This window comes from Tachyglossus aculeatus, chromosome 3, assembly GCF_015852505.1.
Source record: "Tachyglossus aculeatus isolate mTacAcu1 chromosome 3, mTacAcu1.pri, whole genome shotgun sequence".
Taxonomy (NCBI): domain Eukaryota; kingdom Metazoa; phylum Chordata; class Mammalia; order Monotremata; family Tachyglossidae; genus Tachyglossus; species Tachyglossus aculeatus.
This window is the reverse complement of record NC_052068.1, coordinates 64,957,497-64,982,120: the sequence shown is the minus strand read 5'-3', so window position 1 is coordinate 64,982,120 and position 24,624 is coordinate 64,957,497. Positions and strand designations below refer to the sequence as shown.

At 48.9% G+C, this 24,624-nt stretch overlaps 1 protein-coding gene across 4 annotated transcripts in view; it reads right to left on the bottom strand.

Moving 5' to 3' along the window:
* Positions 1-24,624, bottom strand: part of CDH23 (cadherin related 23) — a 425,144-nt gene that overhangs the window by 361,720 nt on the left and 38,800 nt on the right. For all 4 annotated transcript variants that reach the window (XM_038744221.1, XM_038744217.1, XM_038744218.1 and 1 more), the window contains exon 3: positions 19,575-19,652. In XM_038744221.1, coding sequence (XP_038600149.1) covers positions 19,575-19,652 — 78 coding nt within the window. The remainder of the gene's footprint in view (positions 1-19,574; positions 19,653-24,624) is intronic.

The window sequence follows — 24,624 nt, the reverse complement described above, 5'->3', positions numbered from 1 at the left end:
TTTTCAGTCTCCCAAACCCAAAAGGTATAATAAATACCGGCCCTTCAGCATCCCATACTCCATAACCCAGCAAGATGCAGTCATACACCCCCAAGCTGCCTTTGCGATGGGGCTGAGATATACTGTGTCTGACTCTACGAGGTGTGAAACAAGCAGAGTGTGAAGCCAAGAGGAACTCATTCACTCTCTCTCTCTCTCTCTCTCTCTCTCACCCCCCACCCTCCCACCCCATGGCCAGGGGATGTTTTCCAAGTCTGCTGTCCACTGGCAGCCCATAGTAAGTGAGTGTGGGGGTGGAAGGATTCCCCTGCTTCTGATCCTCGGGTCAGGGGTGTAGTGGGGGTATGGCCAGAGGGTGGAGACTCTCTAGTGAGGAAAGTGGAGTGGCACTTCTGAAAGGTTTATCTTCTAGACAGTCTATTTCCTCCTCCCAGAGAGAAATTATGACTCTTCCAGCATGGAGTATTTCTTCTTTTCTTTTTTTTTTCTTCTTTTTTCCTTCCCCCTCTTTGGGCAGCAGCATTAATTTATGACTATTTTTCCAACTCTACTGCAGTAAGCGGGTAATAGCTTTTAGCCGATTTGCTTTCTCTCACCTGTCATTCACCACTAGGTACCTGACAGGACTGCAGACAATGTTCCAGACAATCACTGGAACTAGTTCCCCCTCCTCGGGGAGCAAGGAATTCAGAATAGCCATCAAGAGACTCATTTCAGTCCTCTGGGCCGAGGTTCCGAAGCTGGGGGTCTTTTGTCTTGACCCTGGGGCTGGGGGGGTTGTTGGGTAGGGACCGTCTCTATATGTTGCCGATTTGTACTTCCCAAGCGCTTAGTACAGTGTTCTGCACACAGTAAGCACTCAATAAATATGATTGAATGAATGGTTGCTGTCTCAGTCCCAGGAGTTGGGGAGGTGCAGCACTTGCCAGTCATTTCAGCACCCCAGGCCTTGGCCTCCTGGTCCCGACCTGCCTGCAGATAGGTGTTCTATACCGGGAGCACCAGCAGGCCCCCAACATGGGTCCAATTCTGGGTATGGGGGTGGGACAGACAGTCTCTGAAGGCTCACAGAGCAAAATCACCCAATTTTAGATCACCTCACCATGCTAAGAAGCTCTCTGGTCTGGAAGAAAATCAGGGCTGAACAAGGCTGGCAGTCCAGCTTCAACAGCTCTGGGGTGAAACTGTGGCTTCGCCCACAGCTGGAGACCTGGGTCAGGGTTGCCCTCTTTGCCCCCATAGAGTTGGGACTTCTGGGCCCCCAACGCACACCCAAGGAAGCAACTGGGTGTTGCACCAGTTGACCGTGGAAGTTCTGGAACAGGTGGTAGTAGCTGGAGTCAGAGTTCAGATCCTGAATGCCAAGACCCCAGATTCTGCTCTTGCAGGTGGCTGGCTGCTGTAGGGGTGTGGGAATTGGGAGCTGAGACCAAACCCAGAGATAGAAGCAACGACTTAGAGATCAGTGCAAATGCAGATACTCCCAAATCTTCACTCATTTATTTAGGGAAGCAGCATGGCATAGTGGCTAGAGCACGGGCTTGGAGTCAGGAGGTCATGGCTCTAATCCCAGCTCTGCCACTTGTCTGCTGTGGAAACTTGGGCAAATCACTTCACTTCTCTGTGCCTCAGTTACCTCATCTGTAAAATCAGGATGAGACTGTGAGATCCACTAGGGACAGGGACTTTGTCCAGTCTGATTTGCTTGTACCCATCCCAGCACTTAGTACAGTGCCTGGCACATAGAAAGCACTTAAATAGCATTATTATTATTATTATTATTATTATTATTATTATTCATTCAATTGTATTTATTGAGCGCTCACTGTTTGCAGAGCACTGTATTAAGCGCTTGGGAGAGTACATTATAACAATAAATGAACACATTCCCTGCTCACTGCTAGCTCTTCTGGGCCAGAGGCCAACACCCCAGTGTTGGGGGGGGGGAGGGGGTGCCGCCCCCAGGCCAGTAGTCATCCTGGCTTGGAGGCCAGATTCAGAGGTGGTCCCCATATGGTATCTGATCTCATGATCTTGTTTTTGTACCAGCACAGAGTAAGCTTAGCACAGAATAAGCATTTCTTGTTATGGCCAGGGAAGGTGTCCTCTAATTCTGTTGTATTGTACTCTCTCAAGTGCTTATTACAGTGCCCTGCACATAGTAAGTACTCAATCAATACCACTGATTTATTATTTAATAACATACCTATTATTATTAGGCACTCAATTCCAAGGATTTCCCCACACCCCAACAACTACTGGTCACAGCCTCTCCAGTTTCTGACTGGACCTGGGATGAGCAAGGCTGGGTGTCCCACACAATCAGTTCGGGATTGTGGTGGAGGGCAGTAACAATGGCTTTATTGATTCTCCTGCCTCTCGCAGCCAGAAAGCATGGAGCCACCACCTTCATGGAGGAGGCGGTACTTGAGTGGCTAGAAACAGCCAACTGTGAGAGAGGAGGCTGAGGACGAGATCGGCAACGAAACCGGCAGAAAGGCCAGTGAGGGTGAGGCAAACAGAACCTGGATGTGGGAGGAAAGGATACAGGGAGGCCTTGGCTCCCATGAAGAAGACCAGGGCTTGCCCCGGCCCTCTCTTCAGGGCCGGCAAATGGGCCACTCCCTGGAGAGGTGAGAGATATCACGGGGACTCCAGTGGCCCCAGGGATATCCTGACCTCAGCAGCACCCTCACTTTGAGAGGAGTTGTGGGAATTAGAGTCTCCAAGTCCCTGCTTGAAATCCTGCCCCCAAACCTCTCTGGGGTGCCCTGCTTCTCCCCACTACTGGACACCTCACCCCCACCCCACAGTCTCCAACTTGGTGTCTTTGCCTTTCCCCTCAGCCTATTTAAGCAAGGCTCCTGATACTTGGAGCAGAGAGGCCAGGAAGGGAGAGGAGAAAACGTTTTCCTCCACTTAACAGTCCGTAAATTGCTTCAGAGCCTTTAAATGAAGGCCGTCAGAACTAATTATATACACTGCCTCTACTAGCCACGCTGGGTAAACAGAAGAGTCCCAGAAGTGGACTGCACTTCCTCCGCCCAAACACACATCTTCTCCCTCTCCCCCACCTCTGCCCAGCTCACACCCACTCCTGGGTCTCCCCATGACCCACTCTCTTAATTAACAAATCCATTAGCACAGCTATTGATCCAGAAAAGGGAAAGGGACCCAGAGAGACTTTCTGAGCATGGGAAGATGAAGTGGGGAAAAGCTAAGATTGAGGAACCCTACAGGATCTAAGAGAGGCCCAAAGAGCTGGACAAAGACACCCAGCATCATCCTGGAGGGTGTCTAAGCATCACAGAGCTGATTCCTCTGCAGACAATTCCCAATAAGGTGAAGGGCCTAAACTCGGATCCAGAGGGAATGGATTAAGGGTTTTGCTTCACCTTTCTGAGTTTGAATTGCCACCTGGTGCGGAGGCAGTAGGAACAAGAACAAGCTTGGTCTAGTTGAAACAGGCCTTAGAGTTAGAGGACTCGGGTTCTAATCCCAGCTCTGCCATGAGCCTGATGATCATGATGATGATGGTATTTGTTAAGCGCTTATTATGTGCCAAGCACTGTTCTAGGAGTGGGGGGAGATACAAGGTAATCAGGTTGTCCCAAGTGGGGCTCACAGTCTTAATCCCCATTTTACAGATGAGGTAACAGGCACAGAGAAGTTAAGTGACTTGCCCAAAGTCATACAGCTGATAAGTGGCGGAGCCGGGGGTTAGAATCTATGACCTCTGACTCCCAAGCTCGTGCTCTTTCCACTAAGCCATAAGCACTTACTGTGTGCAGAGCACTGTATTAAGCTCTTGGGAAAGTAGTGATTTCCAAATCTACATCTCCAGCCCTGATCTCTCTTCTCTGTAGTCGCCCATTTCCTCCCGCCTTTGAAACACTTCTATTTGGATGTCCTGCTGACACCTCAGACTTAACATGTCCAAAACAGAACTCCTTAACTTCCCACATAACCCTTGTCCTCTCTTTGACTTTCCCATCACTGTAGAAAGCACCACCAACCTTTCTGTCTCACAAGTCCATAACATTGGTGCTATCCTTAATTCATCTCTCTCTTTCAACACATATATTCAATCTGCCACTAAATTCTGTCGCTTCAACCTTCACAGCATTGCTAAAATCCACCCTTTCTTCTCCATCCAAACTGCTGCCCAGTTAATCCAAGCACTTATTCCATCTTACCTTGATTACCGTATCAACCTCCTTCCTGACCTCCCTCCCTCCTGTCTCTCCCCACTCCAGTTCTGCAACCCACGTCACCTTTCTACAAAATCATTCAGTCCACATTTCCCCACTCCTCAAGAACCTCCCATGGTTTGCCCATCCACCTCTGCATCAAACAGAAACGCCTTACTATTGGGTTTAAAGCACTCAATTCCCTTGCCCCCTCCTACCTCACTTCATTCCTCTCCTAATAACTGTGGTATTTGTTAATAACTTCGTATGCCAGGCACTGTACTAAGTGCTGAGGTGAATACAAGCAAATAGGGATGGACAGTCCCTGTCCCAGATGGGGCCTATAGTCTCATTCCCCATTTTACAGATGAGGAAACTGAGGCACAGAGAAATAAAGTGACCTGCCCAAGGTCAGACAGCAGACAAGCCTGCTGTGTGACCTTGGGAAGTCACAACTTCTCTGATCTTCAGTTCCCTTATCTGCAAATTGGGTTTCAATACCTTTTCCTCCTCAGACTGTGAGCCACTTGTGGTACCTGATTATCTTGTATCTACCCAAGCACTTAGTACAGTGCCTGGCACATAGCATACACTTAAAAACCACAATGCTCATTATTATCATTTTCATCTTCTCCGGGTCAGTGTACGGATAAAAGAGGAAGCAACATCTTGCAAGCATATAGATTAATTCCAAAACTGGCATACAATCACAATATCAAACAATTCCTATAGTATAATAAGCTTTGGTGTCCTGCATCAGTCTTTTCCTTATTGAATGTTCAGAGTCGCCAGCTCCAGAGGAGGTTGACTGGGGTGGCCGGCCCCAAGAAATTTGGGGACAAAGCCATTAGCTCCACCTCCCCAGTTTGGGGGCAGGGTAGAACACTGGGGATAGCTTGTCCTTCCCCTTAGAACAGGCTGGGCTGACCAGAAGCTGGAGCGTCAATCAACATTTATCAATTACTGTGTGCAGCGCATTGTTGGGAGACATACTCCCTCCTTAAAAGAACTGTGGAAAGCCCAGTGTCCCTGGGGAAACTTGGACCTTCCTATCACTAAGAGAGGAGAGGTTTGCAGCAGCTTTGGGCCATCTTCCCTTGTATTTACTCCCACAACCACTCCCCCTGGGGTGCCTTCTTTCTCTCTCAGTCTCTCTCTGTCTTCTCTCTGCCTCTTGATGCTGCTTCTGGGACCCTTGCTGGCACTGGTCTGTAAGCTTGTTGTGGGCAGGGAATGAATCTGTTCATTGTTATACTGCACTCTCCCAAGCACTTAGAATAATGCTCTGCACGCAGTAAGTGCTCAATAAATACAATTGATTGACTGATTCTGGAAGCTCCACCCAGGAGAAGTCAAAGGGAAAAGCTGGCCCCTCTGGGAGAGCTTTCTGTCTTCCAAGCAGGGCCAAATTTGTTGGCGATCCTTTTCGTGGCTCAGTGGAAAGAGCATGGGCTTTGGAGTCAGATGTCATGGGTTCAAATCTCGGCTCCGCCACTTGTCAGCTGCCTGACTTTGGGCCAGTCCCTTCACTTCTCTGGGCCTCAGTTAGCTCATCTGTAAAATGGGGATTAAGACTGTGAGCCCCAAGGGGGACAAACTGATCACGTTGTAACCTCCCCAGAGCTTATAATAGTACTTGGCACATAGTAAGTGCTTAATAAATGCCATTATTATTATTATTCCCTAGCCACTCCTCCCTACTGGGATCTGTTTTAGGATTCTGCAGGTTCCCCATGCTGAGCAAATCTAGGCCCTTCATATGGCCTTCAGCTCCACAGGGATAGACCTCACTGAATGTCAGCCTCACGGCTGTGGGTCTGAAGGCAGAAGGATGGATTGGGACATTGGGAAAAACAAACTGGCAAGGGCAGTGTTCCGAATTCATTGAACAATGAATCTGGGAGACTAGCACTATCAATACCATGCTCCTTCCCAGGTTTAGCTGCTGTTCCTAGGACTCTCTCAGAGGCAGAACTGGACTGAAGTGGCATGTGGGCCCCAGGTGGGGGTATCCATGAGCAGGAATGGTGATGGGCAGTGGCCACTGGTCATTTGGTTGGTTCCCCCCTCAAGTTTCCAATTCGGTTGGGCAGGGAGCTGGCCCCTTGTGGCAGGAGGAGACATTCCAGAGCCAGGATCATCCTTAACCACAAAATGACTGTGGGGGAAACCAGCCAGCCACCATGGATCGAACAGTATCCTGGTTCGGGAAGACTAGGACCTCTAGTCTTCATGGTGTTTCCACGATAGGAACAGTGCTCGACATTCAACCAAGCTTCGTTCACCTCACTTGGAACACAGTTGAGCTCACAAGCGGTCAACTATTCTATCCCCATGCCTCCAGGAAAAAAAGTAACATTCCTAGGCCAACCCAAACATAGTGGAAACTATCATTTTTAGACTCTAAGAAATCCGTCATCCTCAGGAACCAAGGCTATTGCTTCAATAGCTGTTTCTGTCAGCAAGTTTTGTATTTAAACCATTCTTCTGTAGGAATCCTGGTACCTCAGGTAAAAGCAAAGGTGAAACACACACAGTGGGTATTCAAACATCCAACACTTAACCCCAGAAGAGGAAAAAATAAGGCTAAAAAAACACAAGTGGAGGGAGAAGGCTTTAGAAAAGCTGCCCAGAGGGCTTTTGAGTTCCCTCCTGGCTCCTGTTTCTGGGACCATTCCCCCTGTGAACTCTTCCTGTCCTATCTTCCTCCCCTGACCAGTCTCCCACCAAGCTTGAGGAGTGGACTGTTCTCTATTTCTCACAATCCTAACTTTCAAAGATAACTGGGCTGGTAGCTTTGTCCTGGACAAGGCCTGTCTCTATTTGAAAGTCTGACTCTTGGTGTCCTGGTCCTCTTGGAGTTCTTCCTTCAAGACAACAACCCCTCTCCCAATTGCTGCCCTCCAGGCTGGTTTGTCAGCTGCCAGGGTCTTCCAACAGTCCACAGCTCTGTCGCTGTTTGAGACCATGGTTCCCTGGCACCTTTCAGGGTGAGGTGGCCCCATCCCCTTACTATAGCACATTTGGTCATCTCCCATTCATGAGACAATAAATGATAATACCAACAAAAAGAAGTTAAATGCCTTATCTAGGGTCACACAGCAGACAAATGGCAGAGCCAGGATTAGAACCAGGTCCTTCTGACTCCTAGGCTCATGCTCTATCCACTGTACCACACTGCTCCTTGTGCTTACTATGTGTCTAGTGCTGTTCTAAGCCCTGGGGTAGATACAACATATCAGGTTGGACATAGCCCCTGCCCTACATAGGGCTCACAGTCTAAGTAGGAGGAAGGGGGATTTAAACTCCATTTTACAGATGAGGCAACTGAGGCACAGAGAAGTTAATTGACTTGCCCAAGTTCACACAGCCGACAAGTGACAAAGCCAAGATTAGCACTTAGGTCCTCTGACTCCCAGTCCTGTGCTCTTTTTACTAGGCTGTTTCACAAACACTGCACAAAGTGAAAACAACTTATATTGCCTCCAGCGAATGGGCCCCTCAGCTGCTGCAGGAAACCGTCCTCCCTCCCCACCCCTGTGAACAGTAACCCCTTCTGAGCTGCAGTAGATACTGGCACAGGTTCATCTTTCAGTCCCCAGACAGCTCTCACACACCAAAACCGCTTACTCGCTCAATCCACAACTTTTGCAAGCAATGTCCACAGATAACTGTGGTTTTGTCTGGGAAGTCTGTGTGTTTTACTGCCAGTATCTGGGGAAAGGGTACACATGTGCCACCACTCCCTACATACTCACACCTCCTCACAGAGCAGAGTACTCATCTCCTTTAAGTTCACCATGTGGCAGGGGCTTAGGTATCCTGTTGCCAAGGTGGTGAGAGAGGAGGGAGGGAAATTGATGAACTGGGCTCCACACCATGGGCTGAAGCCCTCCCTGGGCTGGTCACTATCCCTCAGATATCCACCATTTACTGAATGAACACCTCACCATCACTACTACCTATTCTCATGGTCCCTTCCAGAGTTTGAAAAGCCAAGATGCTTTGACTTTATTTGCTTCAGAACAGCTAAGTATGATATAAAAGAACCCAAGCAGTCCCTGACCCCCTCCTCAGGAAAGCACTCCAAAAATGGCATATTTCACTTCCCACCCCAAGTCCCTGCACCCTGGGCCATGGTCCGGCTGTGGCAGCTGGGGAAAATGAGAAGAAAGATGGATTGCAACCCAAGATGCCTTTGTTCATTCCTTAGGGAAGTGGCAGGTGGCTGAGCTCATAGTGACATCAGTGCAGGGACACTGGGGGCAGCTGGAGCTGGAACCTTTAGCCTCTCCAGATGACCAGGCCCCCTCCTGACTTTTCAAGCCAACCTGGAGTGAGCAAGGTGTCCAGTAGTTAGTAAAGCCCCATTCGGCATATACAAAATCTCATCTCCTCAGCTTTCATCCACCTGGCAGGGGAGTGCTCTGCTTCTGGCAGTGGAGTCTACCGGTTGCGGGAGGAATGGTCAGAAATCAAAAATCCTCCATCTGTGCACAGGTGGTACAGTACTGGCATAGTCCGGAGCTCCCCTCCCCTTCCCTGTTCCTCCCAGTTGGTTTGGGCTCTAGCTCCACCAGGCGAGCTATGAATCTGGCAGGGCTTGGAGAAGCCACAATCCCCAGCTTTCCGGGGCTCAGATGTGGGGCTGGATGGGAGCCAGGGGGTGATGGAAGCAAAGGAATCAAGGCATCCATACAGTCTTTCCTCCAGCCTATAGAGCTGGCACATTTACCCACTGCCCAGAAAGGACAACCAGGCCACTCTGACACTAGCCCCAAGCCTACAGAAGAAGTTGGGTAGTCCCTGTCTTCAGAGGCAGAGCCCACATCTTGCCAATCAGAGCCACACCCTCCCCGATGAGGGATTCTCGGGAGAGCCCATAAAGCACGCAACGACACAGAACAGGCTCAACACCCGATAATATCTCAATCTCGCTCATGGGCAGACGCGGGCATATTCATTTTGAATTAGCCTTTCAGCAGCCAAATCAATTCTGCTAAATGTTCTCCTGCCCACTCCCACACAGGCGTTCTGGAGAGGGCAGTGCCACTGCTGCTCCAGGCCAGGGCAGCTCCCCCAGGGGAAAGCAGAGCCAGGATGCTAGTGCCCACACTCTACCCCAATCTAGCCTGCATGGCTACTCTCCTCTTCCCCTCTGCTCCTGCTGGGACAAGGAGCTTGATGGAAACTCTGGAATCAACATGGACATGGCTCGTCCCCCCTCGCCCTTTCCACTGACTTGGCAGGAAGGTAGGGAAGGTGGAGAAGAGCTATTGGTGGCCTTAGGCAGAAGCCATACCACCAGTTCCCTGGATGACGAATCTCCCCAACAACAAACAACCTGCATGGTCCTCTCCTTAACCACCACCTTCTCTCTGTACCTCGAGCTCATCTATCCAATCACCGACCCTGGTCTATGTCCTCCCTCAGGCCTGGAACTCCCTCCTTCATATAATAATAATAATAATTTTGGTATTTGTTAAGCACTTAATATGTGCCAAGCACTGTTCTAAGCGCTGAGGGAGATAAAAGGTAATCAGGTTGTTCCACATGGGGCTCACAGTCTTCATCCCCATTTTCCAGATGAGGTAACTGAGGCACAGAGAAATTAAGTGACTTGCCCAAAGTCACTCAGCTGATAAGTGGTGGAGGCAAGATTCGAAACCATGCCCTCTAGACTGTGAGCCCACTGTTGGGTAGGGACCGTCTCTATATGTTGCCAACCTGTACTTCCCAAGTGCTTAGTACAGTGTTCTGCACACAGTAAGTGCTCAATAAATATGATTGAATGAATGAATGAATGCCCCCTGACTCCCAAGCCCGCACTCTTTCCACTGGGCCATGCTGCTTCTCTGACAGTCATATGACAGTCCACCACTCTCCCCACCTTCAAAATCCTTCTAATCCACATCTCTTCCAAGAGACCTTCCCAAATTAAGCCCTTCACTTCCTCCCTGATGATGATGATATTTGTTAAGCTTAACAAAGCTGTAATAATCACTTCTTGGGTACGCACAACATAATTTGGACACTGTCCCTGTTCTATAGGGAGCTCACAGTCTAAGGAAGAAGGAGAACAGTTACTGAATCTTTATTTTACAGGTGAGGAAACTAAAGCTCAGTGAAGTTAAGTGACTTGCTCAGGGTCATCCGGACAACAAGTGGCAGAGCCGAGATAAGAACCCAGTTCCTCTACCAGGCCCAGGTTCTTCCCGTTAGGCCATGCTACTTTCTATCTGCATTGGGGATAATCATCCACAAGAGTCCAGCAGTAGAGAGAGGTGAGAGAGGTTGGGGACATCACTGCCCAACCTGACAAGTCCCACAGTCTGCTCCCAGCCAGTCCACCAGGGGGCGCCTCCTTCTAGGGCAGGGCCCCCTCCCACTATCAGCCCTCCCCTCTACATTGACTATGAACTTGGCTGTTGACCCCATAAATAGTTCAATATTCCCCACAGCACAACTATTTTCCCACTTTGTAATTATTTTAAATGTCTGTTACCCCCTGTAGACCGTATGTTCCTTGTGTATCTACCAACTCTGTTGTATTGTACTTTCCCAAGCACCTAGTACAGTTCTCTGCACACAGTAAGTGTTCAATAAATAGCAATAATTGACTGATTGATAAGGGACAGAGAAGAGCGACCTGGATGGGGCAACTTCCTTCTGAGAATAGATGTTTGCAGACTGGGACCACAGCTGAAATTTGCCAAGTTTTTGAGAGGTGCAGGAAGGTGCTCTTAGTCCTACACCACCCAGTTGAGGGATGAGTAATAGATTTTAAACCAACAAAAATGAAACATCTTCACGCAGCAAGTGAGGAGCACAAGAAATTCATTCCCACAGGAACCAATCAATCAATAAGTTAATGGTATTTAGCGCTTACCGTGTGTAGAGCACTGAACTAAACACTCGACAGAGTACAGTGCAACAGAATTGGTAGCTACATCCCCTGCCCACAGTGAACTAGCAAGGGGGAAATTATCACCTGGTTCAAGAGGGATGAATTAGATACATCTGTGGGCAAATGGTCCATGATGGATCGCTAGAGGGAAAGCTGAAAAGGAGAAAGGTAGTGGTGTTAGATGGTCCAATGAAGATGGATGGTCATTGCCCAGTACTTGTAAGAATCCTGGTGCTCTGGTTGGAGACAGGATCTTGGGCTGGATTAATCACTGGATTGATTCAGGATGCACTTACATGCCTGCTAGTGCATATACTATTCTGTACCCAGTAGTTGCTCAGTCAGGGCTACTGACATTGGTCATGACGAAGCTGTAAAAGCTTCTTCTAGAGTCCAGAGGGCTGTCTATGCCTCTTGGACTCTTCTCAGGGGCTCCTACTGCAGAGAAAGAGAAGAGAGAGAGGAATGTCTTAGTCCATGGGGACCTGGGAACCCAGGAATGGAGGCAGGAAGAGATTCCAGAACATGTAACTTGAGTCCACGGCACCTGGTTTGATCACGCTCTAAACAATATTCCAGCTCCTTCATTGCCCCATCTCTGCCTCGTTCCTGCTCTGTCGTCTTGCCCAGAGGGGACCCACAGCTAAGGCCGCAGCGGAGAAGGGTAATTGCTGACCTCAGGTCCTGAAATAGCTCTGCCAACAACAGGCAGCATGATCAACGGGCGGCAGGTGACCTGCGTGAATGACTTCCCCTGTCTGGACATCAGTTTTCATGTCTCCAAAAAGAATGGAACCCTCAACACATGCCATCACCACCACTACCACTACACACACACAGACTCCAGGGAATCTCCCCCAAGTACTTTGTTCCTTGCAGCGGTACTTGCTCAATCAGTAAACACTAACAGTCATGGATGATCAGTTTGAAGGAGGAAGTAGAGTTGCTTTAGCAACTTCAATACCTGTGTGGACTACCTCACTCACTTAACTCCTTTAACACCAACCTATTCACTATGCACCCTTCTTGTCTTTTCCACTGTCGACTCCTGCTCACATTAAGATCACTGCTGCTCCAAATGTGACTTCCCTGCCTTCACCTCACCATATTTTCCCTCCCTACTGCATCACCTAGGCACTTGGTCCCAGTCCCTAAGCATTTAGGTAGTCACCCCATCACCCCCATTATTATGTATATGTCCCTGTTATTTGGAATCTTCCGATAACTGTTCTTTATTTTAGTGCCTGTCTCCCCTGCTGGAATGTAAATTTTTTGAGGGCAGAGATTGTGTCTATCTACTCTATTGTACTCTCCCAAGTGCTTACTCCAGTGCTCTGCATACAGAGTGCTTATTAAGTACCACTGATTGACTGATTGATTGACTGAATTATTGTCCATGTGGGGCTCAGCATTGATTACAGGACAATCTGCTGTTCTACTCAAACACAGCCCCCACCCTCCGCTTCTCTAATGCAAACCTACCCACTCTACCTCGATGTCATCTATCTCAGCAGTGACCTCTTGTCCACATCCTGCCTCTGCTCTGCAACACACCCTCTTTCTTCATATGTGACGGATGATCACTCTCCCCACCTTCAAAACCTTACTGAAGGCACATCTCCTCCAAGAGGCCTTTCTTAAGCCCTCATTTCTTCTCCCACTCCCTTCTACATCACCCTAGCACTTGGATTTGTTCCCTTTAGTCACCCCTCCCTCACCCCCCCAGGCTTGTGTACATATGCATATTTTTTTATATTATTGTCTGTCTCCCCCTCTAGACTGTAAGCTCATTGTGGGCATGGAATGTAGCTCTTAGAACAGTGCCTGGCATATAGTAAGCTCTTAATAAATACAATAATTATCATTATTATTACAAACTCTGTTATATTGTACTCTCCCAAGAATTTAGTGTGCTCTGTACACAGTAAGTGCTCAATAAACAAGATTGATTGATAGAACCCCTGACGGTTGCATGGAGCTGCATGATGGTTCATTCATTCATTCAATCATTCATTTAATGAGCACTTACTATGTGCAGAGCACTGTACTAAGTGCTTGGAAAGTACAATTCAGCAACAAATAGAGACATCCCCTACCCAACAATGGGCTTTCAGTCTAGATGGGGAGAGACAGACAAAAAAAATAAAGCAAAACAAGTAGCCAGACATCAATAGCACAAATATAAATAGAATTATAGAGATATACACATCATTAATAAAATAGAATAATAAATATGTGCATATATATACACAAGTGCTGTGGAACAGGGAGGGAGGTAGAGCAGAGGGAGGGAGTAGGAGTGATGGGGAGGGGAGGTGGAACAGAGGAAAAGGGGGACTCAGCCTGGGAAGGCCTCCTGGAGAAGGTGAGATTTCAGGTAGGGCTTTGAAGTGGGGAAGTGTGCTAGTTTGGTGGATGTGAGGAGGGAGGGCATTCCAGGCCAGAGGTAGGACCTGAGCCAGGGGTCGACTGCAGGCAGGTGAGAATGTGGCACAGTGAGGAGGTTAGACCAGAGGAGAGAAGTTGGGGGGGCTGGGCTGTAGGAGGAGAGAAGAGAGGAGAGGTGGGAAGGGGCAAGGTGATGGAGATCTTTGAAGCCAGTAGTAAGGAGTTTTTGCTTGATGTGAAGGTTGATTGGCAACCACTCGAGATTTTTGAGGAAGGGGATGACATTCCCAGAATGTTTCTGTAGAAAGATAATCTGGGCAGCAGAGTGAAGTATAGACTGAAGTGGCTAGCAAGGGGCTGGCTGCAGTTCCTCAGGGCCTCTCGCAGAGTTCACATGCACAAGATGGGAGGTGTCAGAAGTCCACTCCCAAACTCCCTGGGTGATTCACCCCCTTGCCTTGTTCCCAAGAGCAGGCTGTGCCCTTGAGGACAGCTGCCAGCTCAAACCCCCCTTCCTTGTAGCAAGAGTTGAAAAGAGGCAGGGCTGATAGTGCCTGTCAACTCTATCGTATTCTCCCATGGTCTTCGTACAGTGCTCCGCACAAAGTAACCGCTCAGTATACACCACTGATTGATTGATAGCCCCCCTGACATCGGTAGACATGGCCCCAGGAGCCCCGCTGTGCACAAGGAAATCACCACCCTTCACACTAGAATCGGGTGTGGGGAGGAGGCAAGGAAAGATCTCGTGGCATTTCTGTGCGCATTACTTTTACTAGCATGGGGATGCCAGGCAGGCAGTAGCTGAAGTTGGCATCCCCTCTTCTCAATCCCTCACACCACAATCTCTTAAAATTATGTTGTAATTCTGGGGTCTGGAGATGTCTATCTGTCCTGCAAAAGTGGTACTGGAGTCCGAAGAAAATCGTGGCCTATACCCTCTCCTACTGTCCTTAGTGAGAGTGGCATCCTCAGAGAGTCTGTGGGAAGGGATTGGTCAGCAGTGGTAACCTGGGAGAAGCAGGCTGTGGAGCTAAGCTGGGTGGGGGCAGGTGGGTAGGGGAATGGGACAGAGAGGAGGGGAGAAGGCCCAAGGGGATATGGAGAAGCCAGAATGGATAGAGACTTCCTGAAGCCACCAAGTCTCCATGCAGGCCAGCAACTGACCCTTTCTGGGATGGAACCACCACAGCTTTTCCTGATAGCCTGAATCTGAACACCATGACAGCCCGTTTTTTCCTTGTGTCTCACTCAGGAGCCTCCTGCTGCAGTGCAATACTGCTGCTTCCGTTAAGAAATCCTGCTCCACCTACCCAACAGCTTTCCTAGCCATCAGAGCCAAGAGGTTGCCTCTGCCTGTTCTGGGCCCTTCAAGATCCGGTTTCTCTCCCAGTTGCCACCAATTGCCTGAGGCCCCTTCTCCCTGTCCCCCTCAAATGTCCCAGAAGCCATCTCCTTTGCTGCTTGGCAGTGATCCCCAGCACAGGTAGGTGGTCTTCCTCCCGGGCTGGGCCTGCTGCTAGCCTCAGTCAAGTTGGGAGGCTCCTTTCAAATGGCTGCAGTGGACGAAGCGTGGGCAGGAATATAGCTGTAAGCTCCCAGCCTTGGCTATTGAGCAAGGAGAAATTTAGTCCGAGCAGCCTGGCACTTTTGGGGTGGGCTCTTCCAAATGAAGAGATGTGCTTGCCCTGCTTGGGACAACATGTGCTTCTGTGTATACATATGAGTGAAAGGAAGACTCCCCTCAACCCCCCACAACAAACACCCTCCTCCCCTCCTAATGCTTAGTTCAGTGGTACCGGGATTGAGCCATTTCCCAGAGGCATCGGCTCCCTCCCCCTGACCTGAATGTCTGTACATCTCACTTCGAATGGGGGAGATCACTGACAGGAGGGTGTGGGAGGGGGCAGCCCACCTGAAAATTACTCTCGCTGGGCCCAACTGCAGCAGATGGGCATTGATGCTGTTTGTGGAGAAATTAATCAGCTCAGACTGGCAGCAGTGCCAGCCGCTCCGTGGGCCCGATCCATCCTAATGAATCCCGTGCTCTCTGCCTTAATAGCTCCTGACAAGACTAATTTACTCATGTAAGTGATTAGAGTGGGCATTATTGCTATAATCTTGGCTTAAGGTGTCTTGGGGTGGGCAAGAGGTGGGGGGAGAAGGCAGGGCAGTGGAAAGACTGGGACGAGGGAGGAGCTTTCAGAGGCCAGACCTGGTGGCCGGGAGATGGTTCCCTGTGGTAGGCACTAGTGTCCTGGGAGAAAAGGTTACCATCGCCAGATACTGACACCTGGATTCTAATCTCAGCTCTGCCATTTGCCTCTGAGTGACCTTGGACAAGTCGCTTCATTTCTCTGTGCCTCATTTCCTCAACTCTGAAACAGGGATTCGATATCTGTTCTCCCTCTCCCTTAGACTGTGAGCTCTATGTGGGAGAGGGACTGTGTTCAACCTGATTATTTTGACTATCTCAGCACTTAATATAGTGCTTGGCACTTAGCAAATAGTCATTAGCATTATCATCATCCTCATCATCATTATCATCATTCCTGATCTCTCAGGCCTGATCTGAAGCACAGCCAACTTTGGATTCGGGCTAATCAATCAATGGTACTTACTGAGAAAGTTACGTATGCAGATCGATGTACTAAGTTCTTGGAAGGGAATAATTACAGTAGAACTGGTGGACATTTTCTCCAAATCTACATCTCTGCCCCTGCTCTCTCTACCTCCCTTCAGGCTCGTGTCTCCTCCTGTCTTCAGGACATCTCCATCTGGATGTCTGCCTGCCATCTAAAACTCAAAATATCCAAGACTGAACTCCTTATCTTCCCTCCCAAACCCTGCCCTCTCCCCGACTTTCCCATCACTTTAGACGGCACTACCATCCTTTCCATCTCACAAGCCTGCAACCTTGGTGTCATCCTCGACTCTGCTCTCTCGTTCACCCCCACATCCAATCTGTCACCAAAAACTGCCTGTCTCACCTCTGCAACATCACCAAGTTCGGCCCTTTCCTCTCCATCCAAACCACTACCCTGCTGGTTCAATCTATTATCCTATCCCGACTGGATTACTGCATCAACCTCCTCTCTGATCTCCCATCCTCCTGTCTCTCCCCACTTCAGTATATACTTCACACTGCTGCCCGGATCATCTTTGTGCAGAAACGCTCTGGGCATGTTACTCCCCTCCTCAAAAATCTCCAGTGGCTACCAATCAACCTACTCATCAGGCAAAAACTCCTCACTCTCAGCTTCAAGGCTCTCCATCACCTCTCCCCCTCCTACCTCACCTCCCTTATGTCCTTCTACAGCCCAGCCCGCACCCTCCGCTCCTCGGCCGCTAACCTCCTCACTGTGCCTCGTTCTCGCCTGTCCCGCCATCGACCCCCGGCCTACATCCTCCCCGTGGCCTGGAATGCCCTCCCTCCAAACATCCACCAAGGTAGCTCTCTTTCTCCCTTCAAAGCCCTACTGAGAGCTCACCTCCTCCAGGAGGCCTTACCAGACTGAGCCCCCTCCTTCCTCTCCCCCTCATCACCCCCACCCTACCTCCTTCCCCTCCCCACAGCACCTGTAGATATGTTTGTACAGATTTATTACTCTGTTTTACTTGTACATATTGTTTATTCTATTTATTTTATTTTGTTAATGATGTGCATCTAGCTTTACTTCTATTTATTCTGATGACTTGGCACCTGTTCACATGCTTCGTTTTGTTGTCTGTCTCCCCCTTCTAGACTGTGAGCCCGTTGTTGGGTAGGGACTGCCTCTATATGTTGCCAACTTGTACTTCCCAAGCGCTTAGTACAGTGCTCTGCACACAGTTAAGTGCTCAATAAATACGATTGAATGAATGAATGAAAAGGAGGTCCAGAACAGTTTTCCCAGGCTCTGGATTCAGAAGTAGCCTGTTTTAGGGTCCCTCAGAGGCCCAGGAAGGGGCCCTGTTACTCACTGAGATTTCCCCTGCACCCAGCAGCCCCCATACTCCACCATCTGACCCAGAGCTTCATGTCCCATGGTCTAGAAATCTCTGCACAAGGCCAGGAGGGCTGACTGGATGGCAGCACCACAACAGCCTGAAATGAGCCCACCTCTGCTGGGGTCAGGGTCCTGACCCCGTGGAAAGTGGCCACGACAGGGACAAGGAGTCCATTTTCCCAAAAGGTATATGAGGAGAAGAGCCAGCAAGCCAAGCACTGAGATTATCTGGGATCTCAGGTCCTGTCCATATCCTTCTCTGTGGCCTCAGGACGGCCCCAAGAAGCAGCCCTTCAATATTCTCAAGGAAAAGGATGCCACCAGAGGTGCTGTGCCTGGCTGGAACCCCAGGGAGGGTGGCAGCAATAGTGAGGGAGCCTGAGAATATACAAACTCACGGATGGGTTTTTTGCCAACCTGTGCATGCTAGGCATGCAACCAGAGGATAGTTGCATGGTCTTCATGATGAGCAGGATGTTTCACTCAGAAGCGGGACCCACCGAAACAGAAGCCTCCACTAGGGGCAGAAATGGAGATTAAGTGAGCAGCTGGGGGCTTACTAAAGAGCTGTCCATTGAAAACCAACTCTGGATGCTTCTGATGGTATTTACCCAGCTTTTCAATGGATTGAGTTGTCTGCTCTGAGCAGACGTGTGAAAGCAGCTTTCTTCACCACAGAACAAATCACACCCAGGCTAAGGGACAGATCCCCCAGTACAGCTTGGCAGAGGTTCATGTTGTGGTAGGGGGGATCAAGGTGGTCTCCTGGTTAAAAGACAATGCTGCACTCAACGGGGAGGCTGTCACTGAGCTTGGCATAGCAGAGAAAGCTCTGCTGTCTTGCATCACCCTGAATGAATGAGCCAGGAGTCAGGATCGTGGTTTTAGTTCGCCACGAATGAACAAGTGGAAAGAAGCAAATCAGGCAGGATAGAGAATGACGAATGATTGAACCTCCAAGCCATGATGAAATCCCCAAAAGGGCCCCAACAAAGGAGCAAAGGCCAGAGAAACGTTTTGACATCTCCCAACGGAGGTCAGAAATGATTCCACCCTGTAAAGTGTGGCAATGGAGGAGGGTGAAATTTATAATCGTGCTCTCATGTTCATCCTAGAACACAGGAAAGTTTGGGAGGGCCTGTGTTCTCAGGTGGGGCTCCCAGAGCCTCACCCCAGTCCATGTTCAATGCAAGAGAAAGCCTCTCTGGGTGGGTGGCTGAAAAAGCAGGCTGGGTTACCTGGAGGGCCACAGTCTAGCCTTAAGCGTTTAGTTTGGATCAAGAATTGTGCTAAGTACAAACAGATCAGACACAGTCTCTGACCCACAGGCAGCTGGGAGAACGGAGAACCCTCAGTAACCCACAGGAAGCCACGACCTTTTCCAGTGTGAATGATTGTCATGGGTGCTGGCAATAGGAAGCAAATTGGACCCTGCCTGTGTGTAAAGCAGTGTGACCTGGTGGATAGAGCCCGAGCCTGGAAGTCAGAGGATCTGGGTTCTAATCCTGACTTGACCACATGCCTGCTATGGGACCTTGGGCAAGTCACTTCACTTCTCTGTGCCTCAGTTTCCTCATTTGTAAAATTGGGATTAAGGACTGTCATCCCCATTTGGGACAGGGACTGCATCCAATCCAATCAACTTGTATCTACCCCAGCACTTAGTACTGTGGTTGGCACAGAGTAAGCACTTAACAAATGCCATAAAAAAGCAAACAAACAACAACCTCAGGTCAGGGAAACAGATACACAATTTAGAGTCATGAGTTGCTGCGGCCATTAATCCCAGAAGTAACACAAGTCAACACACACCATCGGAATGAGATTCTTTTTAATGCTCATTCTCTGCACCTCACCCCTCCATGTCCCTACCCTGTCCCAGCTTACTGGGGAGGAAAGGGAGTGATTCAGCACCTGTGTAGCCTCCAGTCAAAAGGGCACAAGAACCATCCTTTCCTAATCTGTCCCTGGAGGGGTCCCCAGTCCCAACTCTCAGTTAGAATTCTCCCACCACCGTTTCCTCTGGCCCTACAGGAACCTTCCTGAGGGAGAGCTGGGCAGCGGGCTGAAGGCCCAGGCTGGCAGGGCATGGGCACTTACCCACAGGTGTGTCCTCGTTGATCAGCAGGTAGGTGTCGAAAAAGTGGTTGATGAAAAATGGCAGCCGATTCATCTGACCTAGGAGGAGTCAAAGAGAACATACCAGTCACTTGTCCACCCTCAAGAATAGAAGGCCGGTCTGTGGCCGGGGGTGGGCTGGAAGAGATGGGGTCAGTTAGGGTGAAACTGGGGAAACAGGGCCAGCCCAGCTCTGCTACCAATTAAGTGGAACCCACAGCAGGCCATCCTCCTCCCTTCTCTTTTCACTCATCCATTCAATCATATTTATTGAGCGCTTACTCTGTACAAAGCACCGTTGTAGCATTTGGGAGGGTAAAATATAACAACATTCCTGCCCCCAGTCAGCTCACAGTCTAGAGGGGGAGACAGACATTACTATAAATAGTTAAATAAATAAATTACAGATATATACATACGTGCTGTGGGGATGGGAGGGAGGATGAATAAGGGAAGCGAGTCAGGGCGACGCAGAAGGGAGTGGGAGAAGGGGAAAAGGAGGGCTTAGTCAGGGAAGGCTTCCTTTAATAAAAGTACAGAAGTAGGGGAGAACAATTATCTGTCTGATAATTCTCTTCCTTGTAACTCAGTCTCCCCATTTGTAAGGTGGCTGCATAACAACACCAGACAGTGAGGGCACAGGAAGCAACACATTGCTAATGTAAAGAGCACAGACCTGCGAGTCAGGAGACCTCAGTTCTAATCCCAACTCTTGCCACGTGTCTACTGTGTGACCTTGAGCAACTCACTTTCCTTCTCTGTGACTCATTTTCCTCATATGCAAAATAGGAATTGAGTAATATTTCTCCCTCTTCCTTAGACTGTGAGCTCCATGTGGGGTAGGGGCTGTGTCTGACTGATTATCCTGTATAATAATGATGGCATTTATTAAGCGCTTACTGTGTGCAAAGCACTGTTCTAAGCACTGGGGAGGTTACAAGGTGATCAGGTTGTCCCACGGGGGGCTCACAGTCTTCATCCCCATTTTACAGATGAGGTAACTGAGGCACAGAGAAGTTAAGTGACTTGCCCAAAGTCACACAGCCGACAATTGGTGGAGCCGGAATTTGAACCCATGAGCTCTGACTCTAAAGTCTGTGCTCTTTCCACAGAGCCACACTGCTTCTCTATCCTGTATCTACCCCAACACAACACAGTAAGAACAATAGTTATGGTACTTGGTAAGTGCTCATTTGTGCTCATTGTAGACAAGAAACTTGTCAACTATTTGCAGGTTATGGCTTAGTCAGAGGAATGGAAATAAAAGTAATGATATTCTTACTCCCTCCTACTTAGACTGTGAGCCCCAAGTGTCCTTAATAAGTATCATAATTCATTAGTAATATGTTAAGTACTTACCATGTGTCAAGCATTATACTAAGTGCTGGGGCAGATACAACATAGTGAAACCAGACCAGTCTCTGTCCCACATGGAGTTCATAGTCTAAAGGGAAGGGAGAACAGGTATTGAGCACCTATTTTACAGATGAAGAAACTTAGGCTCAGAGAAGTGAAGCAGTGTGGCTCAGTGGAAAGAGCACAGGCTTTGGAGTCAGAGGTCAGGGGTTCAAATCCCGGGTCCACCAATAGTCAGCTGTGTGACTTTGGGCAAGTCACTTAACTTCTCTGGGCCTCAGTTACCTCATCTGTAAAATGGCGATTAAGACTGTGAGCCCCCCGTGGGACAACCTGATCACCTTGTAACCTCCCCAGCACTTAGAACAGTGCTTTGCACATAGTAAGTGCTTAATAAATGCCATTATTAAGTGAAGTGACTTACCCAAGGCCATACAGCAGACAAGTGGTGGAGCCAGATGGAGTGGTAGAGGACTGTCTGGCTCCCCGCCCCGTGCTCTTTCTGTTAGGCCATGAGTTCCCTGAATGATCTCTCCCCATCCTTTCAGTAGGATTGTTACTGACCATGGCCACTCGGCTTCTTTCTCAATAGTCTCTAAGCGGGGGTGAACCAGGAAAGGGGTAGAACCCCAACCCAGCCGTAGCACAAATCTCTGCCCAGCCCCCTGTTCCACCCAGTCCAGCACCTGGCTCTGCAGATTCATTTATGCAGCAAAGGACTGAGACAGGCAGGTGGGAGTCTTTCCCTTCCATTGCTAGCTAGCGGCCAGGGAAGGGGAGTCTGGAGGTATGGTTAGTATTAGTGACCGGGGAGATGGCAATTATAGTTTTTATGGCCTGATTGATACCTCGTATTCTCCCTACGGCTTGCTCCCTTCTGCTGCATCAGCTGAAACCCGAGCCAATCCAAACCACGGTGGGAATATTTGGGGTTTCCTCTGTCTTTCATTGTGTTTTCCCTTCTCAGGTCTGGATTTTTAGATGCCTGGGTTGTTTCATTCCTAGTCACTTACATTCTTATTCTTGGGCTACTAAACATTTAATCACCCAGAATCACTTTTAATAATAATAATAATGATGGCATTTACTAAGTGCTTACTACGTGCAAAGTACTGTTCTAAACACTGGAGGCTACAAGGTGATCAGGTTGTCCCACGGGTGGGGGGGTGTCACAGTCTTAATCCCCATTTTACAGATGAGGTAACTGAGGCACTGAGAAGTTAAGTGATTTGCTCAAAGTCACACAGCTGACAATTGGCAGATCCAGGATTTGAACCCATGACCTCTGACTCCAAAGCCTGGGCTCTTTCCACTGAGCCATGCTGCTTCTCTACCTGGCCGCTCCTGGGCACCAGGCACTATACTGGTCATTTTGAAATATCCAGCAGAAGAGACCCTCTCCCTGCCCTCCAGGAGCTTCCAATCTGTTAGGGGAGACCAGATGACCCAAACTGGCCCGGAGAGCAGCACCTCCTTCCTGCTGCCCTGGGGAAAGCAGCACGGCCTAGTGGATAGGGCACGGGTTAGGGAGTCAGAAGGACCTGGGTTTTAATCCCGACCCCATCACTTGTCTGCTGTGTGACCTTGGGCAAGTCCCTTCACATTTCTGGGCCTCAGTTACCTCATCTGTAAAATGGGGACTAAGCCTGGAAGCCCCATGTGGGACAGAGACTGTGTCCTACCTGATTAGCTTCTAGACTGTAAGCCTGCTGTGGGCAGAAATTGTCTCTCTATTGCTGAATTGTATTTCCCAAGTGCTTCGTACTGTGCTCTGCACAAAGTATGTGCTCAAGTAAATACAATTGAATGAATGAATTAGCTTGTATCTAATTAGTTTATATTAGCCTGACACACAGTAAGAGCTTAACAAATACAATAAAAAAAGAAAGTAGTCCTAGCCTCCTGTGTCCAATGGCCCTGCCCCAAGCCCTCCTAGGCAGGCAGAGAGATGGTACTGGACAGCCCAGCCCAGAGTGGCAGAGCAGATGGAGCAGACTCACAGTCTCCCAAAGAAACCTCTCCCCTTGACATCCCAGGGGAGAAAGGCTGAACTAGAGAACTTAATTTGTCTGTCAATCATATTTATTGAGCACTAACTGTGCACAGAGCACTGCACTAAGCACTTGGGAGAGTTGTCAAGTGCTGTCGAATTGTTTCCGACTCACAGCGACTCCATGGACACACTTTCTCCAAAACGTCTTATCTTCACCATCTGTAGTTCTTTCGGTGTGCCTATCCATATTGTTTTCTTGATTAAAAATATGGGGAGACTACAATAAAACAATATAAAGGACACAATCACTGCCCACAACGAGCTTACAGTCCAGAGGAGGAGACAGATATTAACATAAAAAAATTACACATATGTACATAAGTGCTGGGAAGAAGGATGCTCCAATTATTCAGACCACTCAGTGCTATGGGGGAGAGAGGTGTGGGCAAACATTGCCTTATTGCCACTGGCACCAACTGCAGCCAGGAAACCAGATATAAAGGGTTTGAAAAATCAATTTACTAGACTGGAAGTTCCTTGTAGGCAGGGATAATAACTACTAATTCTATTGTATTGAAACCTCCCAGTCATTTAGCCCAGTGTTCTGGTTACAGAAAACCACTGACTGATTGAATAGTGAAGGCCAAAGGCAATGGAAAGAGAGAGGGAGATAGGAAGAGGACCCTGAACAAGCCATCAGTTTGGCTTAAGGGGCCTGGCCTTCACAAAGTGCCAGTGATGGTATTTTGTTAAGCACTTACTATGTGTCAAGCATTGTTCTAAGCACTGGGATAGATAAAGCTAATTATGTTGGATTACTCAATCCCCATTTTACAAATGAGGAAACTGAGGCACAGAAAAGTTAAATGACTTGCCCAAAGTCAAACAGCAGACAAGTGGTTGAACCACATTAGAATCAGGTCCTTCTGACTCTCAGGCCCACTAGACACTGAGACCCTCTATGGCAGAAGCTCAGCTCCCTCCTTTCCATGAGGGAAAGAACTGCACACTCCCCCTCTAGACTGTGAGTTCAACCTGGGCAGGCAATGTGTATTCTACTCCCAAGCACTTAGTACAGAGCTCTGCACACAGTGAGCACTCAATAAATGTGATTGATGGGTTGCTTGAGGGTTGACACGTCTGGACCAGAGAAGCTGAGGTCATGGGTTGGACAGGGGAGGAGAAACAGGGTAACACCTGCTTCTGTTCAGGGACCACACAAAGCCAATCTTGGAGAACAGATGGCGAGGCAGCCAGGACACAGGATGGGGGAAGAGAGAGACATGGGCTTGTCCAGCCTGAGAAGAAGGACTAAAGGAGGAGGAAACTGGTTCCTGTCATGCCCAGAGGAGAGGTGAGTGTCTCAAATTGTAATTTAGAGACCCACGGCAGAGCCCTGACTTGGGTTGGACTATCAGGGCCTGGACCTGGATTTGGGTATGAAGTGGGCTCATGCAGCAGGAAATGAAAGGTCTTCTGCCACCACTCTCCAGAAGGATTGGCTGAATGTTCCAGAGATTGCCTCATCTCATCCCACTTTAACAATTGTCCATCTAGCCTCACTCTGTCCTGAGGGGAAGGGGACAATAATAATAATAATGGTATTTGGAAAGCACTTACTATGTGCAAGGCACTGCACTAAGGTCAATACAAGATAAAAAGTTTGGACCCAGTCCCTGTCCC